The sequence below is a fragment of the Jaculus jaculus genome, chromosome 11, assembly GCF_020740685.1.
Source record: "Jaculus jaculus isolate mJacJac1 chromosome 11, mJacJac1.mat.Y.cur, whole genome shotgun sequence".
Lineage (NCBI taxonomy): Eukaryota > Metazoa > Chordata > Mammalia > Rodentia > Dipodidae > Jaculus > Jaculus jaculus.
The window spans coordinates 93,709,063-93,723,229 of record NC_059112.1 but is presented as its reverse complement, the minus strand read 5'-3'; the positions used below and the strand labels follow the sequence as shown (position 1 = coordinate 93,723,229).

General features: G+C 41.1%; 1 protein-coding gene across 4 annotated transcripts in view; it reads left to right on the top strand.

The window, feature by feature from the left end:
• Dcun1d1 (defective in cullin neddylation 1 domain containing 1) overlaps nucleotides 1-14,167 on the top strand; it is a 45,690-nt gene that overhangs the window by 14,534 nt on the left and 16,989 nt on the right. For 3 of the 4 annotated variants that reach the window (XM_045130072.1, XM_045130071.1, XM_045130074.1), the window contains exons 2-4: nucleotides 2,992-3,208; nucleotides 5,071-5,239; nucleotides 8,554-8,684. In XM_045130072.1, coding sequence (XP_044986007.1) covers nucleotides 2,992-3,208; nucleotides 5,071-5,239; nucleotides 8,554-8,684 — 517 coding nt within the window. Of the gene's footprint in view, nucleotides 1-2,579; nucleotides 2,767-2,991; nucleotides 3,209-5,070; nucleotides 5,240-8,553; nucleotides 8,685-14,167 lie in introns of those variants that run through there. The other variant, XM_045130073.1, reaches the window with a different exon arrangement.

Here is a 14,167-nt window from a genome sequence, read left to right as displayed (position 1 = left end):
AGTTTTAACACTTAAATACATCATTGCTTAATCTTACTTAATGGACACACTTGTTTGTGCCATTAAAATGCACATTAAAAGTCAGTGGCGCCAGGCATGGTGGCACACGCCTTTAATCCCAGCACTCTAGAGGAAGAGGTACGGGAATTCAAGGCCACCCTGAAAGTACATAGTGAATTCCAGGTTAGCCTGGGCTAGAGTGAAACCCTACCTTGGGGGGAAAAAAAGTCAGTGGCATGTACACATTTAATTGCTGAATCATCAAAGCTGTCACATGCTTTTGCTATTGGTAAGATCCCCTTTGGGTTTGTAGAAGAAAGTGGGAGTCCAATCTTTTCCCTCTTCTTCAGTCTTTTTATCCATCCTCTCACCCCCACCAAAATAATTACTCTCAGGGTAGTCACACTTTTTCTCTTCCCTGAGTTGGCAGACCTTTGCTTCTATACTAGGACACCTTGCCTGAGTGCCACCTGTGTGGCTTGGGAAAGGGGTTAGAGTGTTATGCTTCTAAACAGACTGAATGGAGGGCAGGTTTAGGATCTCCTCTGGGACAGTCCTTGAGACGACAGAGTTTAAATAATCCTTCCTAGCAGGGAAGTAAGTGCTCAAGTTTACTTTCGGTACAGAAGGCAGGCATGGTGAGTCTCTATCACAGCTGGAGGTTTTTATCACCCTTTGCAGGCAGGAGGGCCCATAGCCTCCCAGTGTGGCCCACGGGCACATTATCAGCTCTTTGCTTGGGTGTCACACACTCGTTTTGACAGGGTTGGAGTTGGTAACTAGCCCTTTTTCTTAGACTGCATTGATGTCACAGAAACTTGAAATTTACACTGAAACCAACCAAAATAGTTTACATGTATATGTTGTTGTGTTTTTTAAAAACTAAGGTATATTATGGAATTGAATGGTTCATTTATATAATTTTGTCATTGATTTATGTGGGAAAGACAATCTTCTATCTTTGTACCCCAATTTTGTAATACCTTGCTTTCTGACAGGAAGTCATTGACACAGTGAATAACTCTTTTGGGCTTGTAAAAGTGGTTTAACTCTGTTTTTTAAGTTCCTGTATTCAGCAAAGATGATTATACCTTCAGAGAATAGTGTACTGGATTTACTAACCTATGATTAAACCCTAGATTAGCTAGATTGTTTTGCTGCCTCTAACTACTGGGGGGATGGGGGAAAGCTATGGCAGAAATCGTATCAGGGTTAATTAATAAGTTACTTCTGAAGTGTGGCCTGTGGTTGATACATTCCCAGGTTTGGCTCTAACGCATTCTCCCACATTGTACAGTGGTCTTTGGTGACCACAGTGACCCTCAGGTACTTTGTCTTTTAAAGGAGAGTAATCATGTCAGATACCCTGTGGCTTGAGGGAGAAAGGAATACTAGGGTTCAGATATAATTTTCCAATAAATCAAAGTAGGTTTCTTGTTTACTTTCAGTTAATTAATTTTTAGAAATTTAACTTATTACCTTTCTTGGTATTTGGTTTCATTGAGATTGTTGTCATTGAATAATAAATCTCAAGGAAGAGAAAGTTTGCTAAGTGGAAGAATCCTCGATCTTTGAGAAGTGTGTTGTGTGACGGGATGTGACTTATTTGGCATTTAAAGGTTATTAGTGCAGTAGCAGGAGGTTAGTGAATTTTACAGTTGGTGTTTGAATGGAGAGCAGAGGTGGAGGTTGTAATGTGTAACAGTGACCTTGGCAGACAGAGGGGGACATGGCAGGCAGGTCAAACTCCTGGGCATGAACGTATTTCATACTCCAAGAGGTAGCGTTGCTTTTAGTACTTGATTTTGCAGTCTTATTTTCACTCTGTAATACGTGTTAATATTTATATCTTTAGTGGTAGTTTTCTGAGAATCTTAAAAGTTTAAAAGTATGTATAACAAATAAGGTTTATGGACAATGACCAAGACTTGCATTTGCGAGGCCACTTTGTTCATGTCTTATTTCTGCTAAACAACCTGGTGATTTTTGTGAATAAATGGTTTAGCTCTTCAGTCCCACAGGGGTTGAGGTTTGTGATATCTCAGTATGGGCCAGATCAGAGATTCAGGGGTTCTCAGATGTATGGCGTGAATTACCGAATATTGAATCTGTTAATGTGCATCTCACTCAGGAACTTTACCCCTTCAGTTAACACTATAGCAGAAGAGGAATCCAAATACAAGTATTTTGCTGAGAGATGGTATTGAGACTGAAGAATAGCCATGGGAGAGCCCATGGCAAGGAAGGAGAACGTCGTTTTTGATACCAGGACAGAGAGAGAGACAGACAGACAGGCAGACAGGCAGGCATGCAGACCCCTAATTACCCTGCCTCATTTTGTTTTGGGTTTATGTCAGCAGATAAAAAATCCCGGATATTGTGGGACAAGTGGAAAGGCAAAGAGTGAGGACCTCCTCTAGACTCAGGGGAAAGAAAGAAAGGCCTTTGAAAAGGTATCTCAGTGGGAAAACACTGAACAAAAGTGTGAGGAAGTTCTAGGAAGAGCTGTGTGGCTTCTGTAGGGTCTCACATTCCATGGCTTCTTCCATTTGGCTGTAATGGCAAGAACCCAGGCTGGTGGTCGCGGAGCGTGGCGCGGTGTCCTCTTGGAGCAGGGCATTAGGACTGCAGTGAGCATGCCCATCTCACCTGCGCCAGGTGACCTGTCTCACTGGCTGGAAGTGCCCCTCTGTGCTTGCTCACCCGCGAGGGTGTTGCGCTTGCCAGCGTCTTGTCCCTTGCTCTTCATCCACCAGACAGCTGCAGGTAGGCTCCGCTTCCTTTGCCTCCACGCTGGTTCCTCTTCCAAAATTGTGGCCACATTTGATCGAAAATTGTTTGGCATTGTCTTGTTAGTTTGTGATAGATCAAGAATAAGTCTTAGGCAAAGATGTTTTCATGTTTTATTACTAATAATGATACTAGCCATACAGTAATATGTGGTCTTATGTGATTTTACTTGAGTGTAAGTTCGTTTTCTGGTTTTAATAGAACAAGTTGAAATCATCGCAGAAGGATAAAGTTCGTCAATTTATGATCTTCACACAGTCTAGTGAAAAAACTGCAGTAAGTTGTCTTTCTCAAAATGACTGGAAGTTAGATGTTGCAACAGATAATTTTTTCCAAAATCCTGAACTGTATATACGAGAGAGTGTAAAAGGATCGTTGGACAGGAAGAAGTTAGAACAACTGTACAGTAGGTACAAAGGTGAGTGTTTTGGATTTTAAGTGTTTGATACCAGGTTTTCCAATGTTAGGGACTTCCTGTGAGAATATAAAAGTGAAGGTATTCAGCAGAACTTGAAAGCTCTTGGAATTATTTCAAGAGATCTCAGAAAAGGCTAGGATCTCTCCTGGCCTTTTTATTGTTTTCTTTTTGTTTCTCCCCAGTTATCCAAATTGAGATTGAAGAGTTCAAGGGTCAGTTCTGCCTCTTTCTGATTTTTTGAGACTCAAGCCCAGACTCACCTGGAATGACTTCTTTTTGTATTTGTTTTTTCTTTGAGGTAGGGTCTCACTCTGGCTCAGGCTGACCTGGAATTCACTATTTAGTCTCAGGGTGGCCTCAAACTCATGGTGATATTGCTACCTCTGCCTCACGAGTGCTGGGATTAAAGGTGTGCACCCCCCACCCCCCAGGCTGGCTCTCACTCTAGCTCAGGCTGACCTGGTATTCACTGTGTCGTCTCAGCATGTCTCAAACTTAGGGCAATCCTCCTGCCTGTGCCTCCCAAGTGCTGGGATTAAAAGTGTGCACCGCTAGGCCCAGCTGAAGTAACACTTTTTAAAAAGTTAAGCAGTAGTAGTGGTACAAGCCTGAAACCCCAGCCACTGAAGCAGGGAATTGCAAGTGAAGGTTAGCCCAGGCTACCCTGTAAGACTGTCTCAGAGGGGAGGGAAGAGGGAGGGAAAGTGGGAATGGGGAGAAGGACAAAACCAGAAAAAGCTGGTAGTTTACTCTCTCAAAAGGAAGTCAGAAGTTGCCTTGTCTTTTATGTTTATATAGAAATAGATGTATTCAGAGTACTTTTAGAAATTTTTTGATGGGATTACATCAATTTGCTCTAGTGTACTGATAAATTATTTTTATTTTTTGAGTCAAGGTCTCACTCTAGCCCAGGCTGACCTAGAGCTTTTTCTGTAGACTGGCTGGCCTCACACTCAATGTGATCCTACTATATCAGCCTCCCAAGTGCTGGGATTAAAGGCATGAGTCCACATAAGACTTTTTTGGGGACAGAGGTTGCTGGAAATTGAACCCAGGGTGTCATGCATCATGCCTGCTAAGCACTGTCTGCCACTCAAAATATACCCCCAGCCTGATATGTATATATTTTTTTTCATCTTTTTTTTTTTTTTTTTTTGAGGTAGGGTCTCACTCTAGCTCAGGCTGACCTGGAATTCACTATGTTGTCTCAGGGTGGCCTCGAACTCACGGCAATCCTCCTACCTCTGCCTCCCAACTGCTGGGATTAAAGGTGTGCGCCACCACGCCCAGCTCCTGATATGTATGTTTTTATGGCTACAGTTATTCCTAGATTATTTGTAGATTGCTTGGCACATCCTACTTGGTAGCAGTGTAGGAGTGTCTCTTCCCTGTGTTGTTAAATTACCAGCTTTAAACAGCAGATATTTATTAAGATTAAGGCTTAGTCGTGTTTCAGTTTTCTCAATATTCGAGGTGAAGGAAAAAAAGGAATTTCTGTATTTAATACTGTTAATTTTGAATGCCTGCTTAAAGAGAATATAGGTATGTTGACTTAGAATCTTTGTCTCTGAATAGACATCTCTGATCTTCTGAATATGTGTAAGTATGGAACATAGATGGATAAGTAAAATTTTAAAAAATGGTGCCATGTACTTGTACACCTACCTGTACCTTTAATAATGTTACACAGGGGCAAAGTGGCTTAAGTTATTCCATGGGAAAATACTTGTTAGAACAATATCTCATGGTTTTGGCATATTGTGAGCTGTTTTAAAATGGGCAATAAAACATTATCTTTTTCACCTTTAAGATACAGCATAGTAAAGTATTGCACTAATTTGATACTGCATTATATTTTAAAGATCCTCAAGATGAAAATAAGATCGGAATAGATGGTATACAGCAGTTTTGTGATGATCTGGCCCTTGACCCAGCCAGCATTAGCGTGTTGATCATTGCGTGGAAGTTCAGAGCAGCAACACAGTGTGAGTTCTCCAAGCAGGAGTTTATGGACGGCATGACAGAGTTAGGGTGAGTATATACTTTCCACAGGGAATGAGACAGCCTGTAAGAGTTACGGATCTCAATCATGACATTAGTTTTTAAGTGGAAACTTCAAATTTTACTGGCTTACAGACAATAGTGATGCAAATAGGTTAGCGCGCTGTCTCTCTTCTTAAACCGCTTTCTGAGTGTGCGAAGCATCTGTGCTTTGAAAACCTGCATGACTTGCATTATCTTCCCATCATCTTGCTGGGAAAGATCACTAGCATTAGCATTATTGAGCATTAACATTTAACATGGGAAAGTGAAATGAGCAAGTAAGTTGTTTTCTGATTTGAGGCTGTGTATTCTAAATTGAAGACCCTAGATCTTAAAAAGGAGAATATTCTTTAAAAGTTACTAAACTAGGGCTGGAGAGATGGCTTAGCCGTTAAGCACTTGCCTGTGAAGCCTAAGAACCCCAGTTTGAGGCTCGATTCCCCAGGACCCACGTTAGCCGGATGCACAAGGGGATGCACACATCTGGAGTTCGCTTGCAGTGGCTGGAAGCCCTGGCACGCCCATTCTCTTCTCTGCCTCTTTCTCTCTCTGTCTGTTGCTCTCAAATAAATAAATAATTTTTTTTTTTAAAAAGTTACTAAACTATTCTCTGTAATGCTTTGACAGCTGGTTTAGCTGACTGTGTTTGGATAAATAGATTGAAAAGTCATGGGTGGAGGGTTTTACTTAGGAACCTCTAGTTAACTCCAGGAATAGCCTGAAGGCTAGGGATGGTGAACACTCCTGGAACCCCAGCACTCAGGAGGTAGAGGCACGAGGATCAGGAATTCAAGGCCAGCCTAGGCTACAGAGTTAGACCGTGTTTCAAAAAAAAAAAAAAAAAAAAAGCTGTTGATAGTCAAGCATTACTGTGTCACGGTAACCACGTCCTGAGACTTGTCTGCCTCTTCATAACAACTCTGTGAGGGAACTTGTAACAGCAGGAGGTATTTGAGTCAGGATTGAGGCCAGGATCCTGCTTACTGAGCCTGTGAGCATTGTAACCAAGCAAGGTGCAGTCAAGACACAGAACCACATAATTTGACCAGGTATTAAACTATGTAAAAGAAAACTCTAAGGTGTAGCAGAGGTAGCAGTAGCTGTTCGTGCCCTTGAGGCTGAGTGGAATGAAGAAACCATGAAGGAGTTGAGAAACGGAAGAGCAGGATCCTGAACCTTAGTTCCTGGGCGATGGGGAGAGGCAGGATCCAGGAACAGGGTGTCTGCTTCAAAACTTTCAGCTGGTAGAGGCCACTGTTGGGCCTCTGGTGAACACTGCTGGGACCTCTGCACACACCGAACCATTGCTTTCTGTGGACAGCCTGGGCTAAAGTTCCCCTCCTCCTTTGAGCCTTGCAGACAGAGCCTGACACTGAGCAAGCCGGCAAGAGAAGGCGTCTCGTGGTCTGTAGCCACTACTGCAAGCAGCTCACAGAAGGGTGGGTTCAAAACCTAGAGGCAGCAGTTGACTAACTTGTCAGACTCTGCCTTATAGCTAAAGCCAGCCAGTCCCGAACTTGCTGGAATTGTCTATGCCAGGGACAGGTTTCTCTAGACCATATGAGACTCAATGTAGTTTTTCATTTGAACCATAAGAGACGTAAAATGTGATGAACTTCCAAATGAAAATTTTAATTTACAATCTGATCTAAAGTATATAGAAGTAAAATTAAAAGCAAAAAATTGCTTAAAAGATAAAATGGGTTGGTTTGGTTGTGGAATGTTTAAGAAATGGGTTATTTCTGTTGTAAGGCCATTATTCCGAGGAAAGTAAGGCTAGGTACATGGACCTTTCCAACTCTTGGAAAGTTGACTGTTTTGCAAATAAGAAAACAGTATTCACTATAGACAGAGAGGAGCAGGGGTTTCAGCTAAAAGTTTCTTCACTTTAAGCGAGAGGCCATGCTTCCAGTTACTTTGGAAACTAGACATGTGATTAGTTGTTATGTTAGCAGTCTAACACAATTGAAATATTGCATTTGTATTTATTTGAGGGTGGGGGAGAGAATGGGCGTGCCAGGCCCCCAGCTGCTGCAAACGAACTCCTCGCACTTGCACCACCTTGTGCATCTGGCTTACATGGGTCCTGGGGAATCAAATCTGGGTCCTTTTGCAGGAAAACACCTTAACCGCTAAGCCATCTCTCTAGCCCTTTAACACAATTTAGACTGATGACTGACATCTATAATGCCAGTCAGTGTACATTATTAGTATCTGTTCACTTTTGTAAGTCAGTGTGTATCAGTAGTTCAGTGAATTATATATTTAAAAGCAATAGCCTATTTCTTTTAAAAACAGTAATTATTTCTAATATTTTATCACTCTTGATCTCTTCCCTCAGCTCATACCATAGAAGAGTTCCCCTTATTAATAGTTTTTATTTTTTTAAGTTTTTGTGACTCATGATCAATTGTGGTCCCAAATTATTAGTTGAAAAATTCCAGAAAAAAAACCAACAATGACCCATAAATTTATTTTATTTATTTATTTGAGAGTGACAGACAGAGAGGAGGAGGAGAGAGGGAGAGAGAATGGGCATGTCAGGGCTTCCAGCCACTGCAAACGAACTCCAGATGCATGTGCCCATTTGTGCATCTGGCTAACATGGGTCCTGGGGAATCGAGCCTCGAACTAGGGTCCTTAGGCTTCACAGGCAAGCACTTAACCGCTAAGCCATCTCTCCAGCAAGTTGTGTACTGTTCTGAGTAGTGTGGTGATATCTTAGACCATCTTGCTTTGTCTTGCCTGGGGTGTGAGTCTCCCTTGCTCTGGGTTACCCATACTTTGTACGCTGCCTGCCTGCCTGGGAGTCCCTGTGGCTTTCTCAGTGATCAGATCAAATGTTGCTGGTATTGCAGTGCTTGTGTTTGAGTAACCCTTATTTTATTTAAGACAGTGATGCTGGAAATTCAGATCTGGCAAAGAAAAGTTACCTTTCTGTGAAAAAGTATATTTTGAAGGTCCATATTCACATAACTTACTGCAGTCTAATTATTTTATGATTAGTTATTATTGCACTCTCACTGTGTCTTATCTATAAATCAAGTTTTATATCACAGGTATTTACATGTAGGAAAAAGCATAGTATGTCTGGGGCTTGTGCTTTCCAGGATTCCAGGTATCTGCCGTGGATACGGGGGACCGTCGTACTTGTCTGTATCATGTGAGCAGATGAAGTCCCTGCTGTCTGACTAAAAACTAAGATCAAGGAAATAAATATAAGCCCTCATAGGAAAACATAAGTTAAGTTTTTAATTTGTAGTGAAAAGTTAACTGTTTATAAACTTAATTTTATAATGTAGATGTGACAGCATAGAAAAACTAAAGGCCCAAATACCCAAGATGGAACAAGAATTGAAAGAACCAGGACGATTTAAGGATTTTTACCAGTTTACTTTTAATTTTGCAAAGAATCCAGGACAAAAAGGATTAGGTAAGAATATTTTAAAATTATATTTGGTATTTTAATTATATTTAAATACATTGATAGTATCACTGTTGCAGCAGAAAGGTTCGTGTTTTGAACATGAGGTCATCATACTATACCAGTTACTGGAAAACACTGAGAAGTGAATTTTTAGTCAGAAAAACACTGGGCACAGGGTTATCCTGGACGTTACATGTGGAACATTGATTTTTTTCAAAAACAAACAAACAACAACAACAAATAAAAACTGCATACAGAAAAAATAAAAGTTCTCGATCCACTTAATTTTACTTATGCATTCTTTCATTCATACATGATTCAGAAAGTTTTTTAGGATATTAGAGTCTATGAAAATACTATTATAAGATTTCTGAGTTATAGAATGTCAGATAATGGTATTGTTTTATTCAAGAACTATGAAAGGATGAAAAATAAAATGATCATTCATGATGAAGAGTGTAGAGTGACTCAACCACAGGTGTCATTTTGTCTTGTTAATAGTTTAGTCAATTCGTACTAGCAGTGATACACATCCATTTGCTTTTGGGTCAGCTAAGGGATATGGGAGCAAAATGTGTGATGTAATTTACAAATTGCTTCACAAAGCTTAGATAGCAGGAGATGATAGGAGGTAAGTGAGAACAGGGCTCTGAAGACGGGGATGAAATCAAGCCAGAGCAACTTGAAAGTGCTTTATGGGCTGGGTGAGGTTGGAGCTGAAGGATTTGGTATTTGGCTGGCCGAGGGATGGTGAAAGATGCTCCAGTGGGAGGGTTATGAGGGGGAGAGTATTAAACCTCAGAAATAAGCCAGGACTCTCTGTGGAAGATGGGTTGGTTTTTAGAGGGAATGCACTGGAGGTGAAATTGGTGAAACACCATAGGCAAAATTAATAACCATGGGCTTCTTTTGCAAATGGGACAGAAATGTTTCAGGTTGGAGGATGTGGGCAATGGGGCCTGCTACAGGCCCTGGAGATGGTAGGATTTCCATCATCGACAGCTTCAGCAGAGCTGATGGTTTTATGACTTATTATTTCATTTAGTCATTTACCACCTGTTGAGTGCCAGGTAAATACAATCTAGTCATTTTTATACTCTTAATTTGCAAGTGAGGATGCTTGGGCACATGAAGATTAATCAAAGTGAGGTGGATTTATACATAGGGTCTCCACATGTTAATAGTTGAAGGCTCTGGTATTGAGCTTTGTCTGTTGTCCTCTTTTTACTCTTTAGCAGGGATTCAAGCTGGGGTTGGTGGCTTATGCCTTTCATCCCAGCACTCAAGGCTGAGGTAGGAAGATTGCCATGAGTTTGAGACCAGTCCATGCTGCAGAGTAAGTTCCACGTCAGCCTGGGTTATAGTGAGACACTGTCTTACAAAAAGACAGGGTTTCATAAAGCAGCATAAGCTGGCCTGAAACTATCTGTAGCTCAGGCAGGTCTTGAACTTCCAAGCCTCCTGCCTCAGCTTCCTGAAGAGCCAGAGTTACATGCCTGTACCACTGAGTCTAGCTTTCTTGTTGTCCTTTCTTCCTCTCTCCTCCCTTCCCTTCCTCTTTCCTCTCCTTCTCTCCTTCTGTTCCTTCCTTCCTTCCCTTTTTCCCTCCCTCCTTCCCTTTCTTCCCTCCCGCACTAGTGGAAATTGAACCCAGGCCTCTTCTGGGTACGTGTTCTAACCACTGAGCCTGACTTCAGTCATTGTATTTGTTTTCGAGGTTCAGTAGCTGGAAGCGGCTAACTGAGCTCTTTGCACTGATCCTTCGTTGTATTTTAGATTGAGCATTGGAGAAGGATTATATGACTAGGAGTTAGACCAAGGACATGATTGAAATATACAGAGGAAGGGGTAAATGGATACTTGTAATGGAGATTTACACTTAGAGACAAAACAGGACTGAATTGATTAAAGATTTTAAAAATATGAAGCAAAATTCTAATGAAGCCTTATTTCAAAGTGATTCTTCAATGTAGGTTGATTTTATTTTATTTTTAAATGATTTTAAAATTTCTAATCACACATAGTAATTTGTGCATATCTATGAGGTGCAGTGTAACATTTGAGCACATGGCTATACTCTGTATTAAGGTCGATCTTGGTGGGTTGTTATAGGATAGACCCTCACTTTGAAGGCAAGGCAAGATAAGCTGGGACACCTGTGGTTAGTTTTTCTGTTTTTGGCCACTGGTTAACTGGGCTTTTTTTTTTTTTTTTTCCTAATTTCCTCTTATTTTCACACAAATAAAAAAAATTGTTAATGCCTTTCAGTGTTACATTAAAATAATTATTTTGTGGTATTTAGAAACATAGTATAGTAGTATTTTGAGTAAGGTTACATGTACTATTGTGGGTGTCAAATTAATTTAAAGGACTAAATCTGTTTCTTAGCTATATCCTTACCCTTTAAAGAACACAAAATAAATGACTATTTTTTGGGTCACTGTGTAGTTTTGATGTTGAAAAAAATCAAAATTTTGGGCTGGAGGGATGACTTAGTGGTTAAGGCACTTGCAAAGCCAAAGGATCCAGGTTCAATTCCTCAGGACTCACATAAGCCAGAAGCACAAGATGGTGGCACATGCATCTAGAGTTCATCTTCAGTGGCTGGAGGCCCTGCTGTGTCCATTCTCTCTCTTTCTCTGTATGTCTCAAATAAATAAATTTAAAAAATTATAGCTATTGGCTACATTAAAATGATGGTATTTAGGATTTTAGATTACAGAAAATGAGAAAAATATGATGTAAAAACCCTAGATTTAAAAAGTTATCTTTGTGAATAAAAAAAAGAATGATTGTGTAATGGTTACAGCACTTTTTTTTATAAGATGAAAAGAACTCAGGGAGTTCTTTTTACCTCAGTCTCTCCTGAATGCTGGTATTCGAGATGTGAGCTGCCTGGCTGATTTATTTTTTTATGTTATAATAAGGAAGTATATCCATCTTATAACTATATATTTTCTTTTATCTTTCATAAATGGTAAAATTATATGAATGCCAAAGAATTGTTTTACAGCACATTTGTTATTATCAGTAATGTTTGATTTGCACTTATTTATTTAAGAGAGAGAAAGAGGCAGATACAGAGAGGGCGAGAATGGGCACTCCATGGCCTCCAGTCACTGCAAACGAACTCCAGACACATGTGCCACCTTGTGCATGTGGCTTATGTGGGCACTGGAGAATCCAACCTGAGTTTCAGGCAAGTGCCTTAACCATGGAGCAACCCATCTCTTCAGTCCTGATTTGTACTTTATATAGCTAAATACCTGGGATTGTATGAAAAGGAATTGTAAACAGAGGAAGTCTGAGAACTGCCCTAGAGAAGATTCCATGGCAGGAGTGTCAGATCAGGCAGGCTATGTCAGGAGCATCAGCAGTGGTTAGAGGAATACTAGACCAGAAACGCTGGTAACTGACGCAGTGTTCCAGAGCCCCAGCACTTCTAGCGAGAGGAGCGGGTGGTGGCCATCGGCATGCTGTCACTGAAGTGGAAGGTGTCCAGGTGCACCCAGTCCTGGTTAATAGGAACACGAAGGACATGAAAGGATTCCTTGCCCCTTCTGGGATTTATTAAGTGGGCTAAGTGATGAGGTAGACATTAGTTTATAAAAGTTCTTTTTTCACTGTGAACTTCCAACACTACCTGTAACTCAGCCTTCCCAGTCTTTTAGTGTTACCAATGGATAAATATACTTCTGAGTGGCTCCTAGCTTGTTATCCTTATTTTATAAAAGTTAGTTAAAAAGAAACTTCTTTGAATAAGCTTAGTTCTCATAAATTCAGTGTATTTGAAATGAATCAAATTAGACATGCTAATGAAAAGTTCTTGTGTCTCACTTAGGTGTTTTACTGCACTTCCGCCAGATAGTTCTATGTTGAGTTAATAAACTGAAACAACCTAGAAGGAATGTTGAGCACTTTTTTTGTTTGTTTGTTTTTTCAAGGAAGGGTCTCACTCTTGTCCAGGCTGACTTGGAATTCACTATGTAGTCTCAGGGTGGCCTCGAACTCACGGAGATCCTCCTACCTCTACCCCCCCACCCCAAGAGCTGGGCTTACAGGCATGTGGCCAATGAGTACACTATTTTAAGTATGCAAACACTAGCCCTGGGGATATGACTCAGTAAAGAGCATTACCATGTAAGCATGAGGACCAGAGTTTAAATCCCCAGCACCCATGTAACACATGCTGGGTTCACACTATGACTTCAGTGCTAGGGAGATGGAGATCGGAGGACCCCTGGGGCCTACTGGCTAGTTAATCTGACTGAATCAATGAGCACTGGCCTCAGTGAGAGACTCTGAGGTCCAGCATTATCTCTGGCCTCCAAGTGCACCTGCACAGACATGTGCACACACATATACATACACACATATACATACACATACGAAAAAGGAAGTAAAACTGGGGATTTGTTAGGCTTTGTAGTTCTCTTAAATCAAGAGTCATATTTTGACTTGTAGATATATTTTTAGCAACAAATTACAAAAGTGCAGCTGGGCATGGAGGTATACTTCTTTAATCCCAACACCTAGCAGCCTGAGATAGGAGGATTTCCATCAGTTTGAGGCCAGCCTGGTGCTAGAGAGTAAGTCCCAGGTCAGCTTGGGCTAGAGTGAGACCCTACCTGAAAAAAAATAACACAAAACTATGGAAGTTGTCAAAAAAAAAAAAAAGTTTAAAAAACATTAAAAGTAGGGCTGGAGAGAGTTGGCTTAGTGGTTAAGCGCTTGCCTTTGAAGCTTAAGGACCCTAGTTCGAGGCTTGATTCCCCAGGATCCACGTTAGTCAGATGCACAAGGGGGTGCACGGGTCTGGAGTTCATTTGCAGTGCCTGAATGCTCTAGCGCATCCATACTCTCTCTGTCTGTTGTTCTCAAATAAATAAAAATTTTTAAAAAGTGACCCTTCTTAAAAAAAAAAAAAAAAGCCAGGTGTGGTGGTGCATGCCCTTAATCCCAGCACTAGGGAGGCAGGAGGATCGCCGTGAGTTCAAGGCTACCCTGAGACTACAGAGTGAATTCCAGGTCAGCCTGGACCAGAGTGAGACCCTACCTTTGAAAATCAAAAAATTAAAAATGCATCCCCCCAGCTAAACAAAAAGTAGAAAACTACATGTACTATCCTGGGATTATCTGGAGGGGAGGAGAAATGAGAGGTAGGTGGGAAAGGCATGTGAGACCCAAGTCACGCTTCTAAAGGACAGGTAATAACCTGAGTGCACCTGTGTGTAGAGTTTGAAAAGCCGGAGGATGGAGATAAAGATGTTGAGAGAGGGACATCTGGTCAGCACCCTTGAAGCAGGGTGGCTGCGCATCCTGAGAAGAGGTGTGAGGGCTCCTCCCGGGAGAGAAGAAAGAAGAAGCTTTTCCACTGAGGTAGAATTAAGGTCAGATGGTGGTGATGAATTTAAAGGTAAAAATGTACTTGTTTGTGTGTGAAGTCATAGGGAATTGGTTTACTCAACAGCTTCTGAATACCTGCTGGT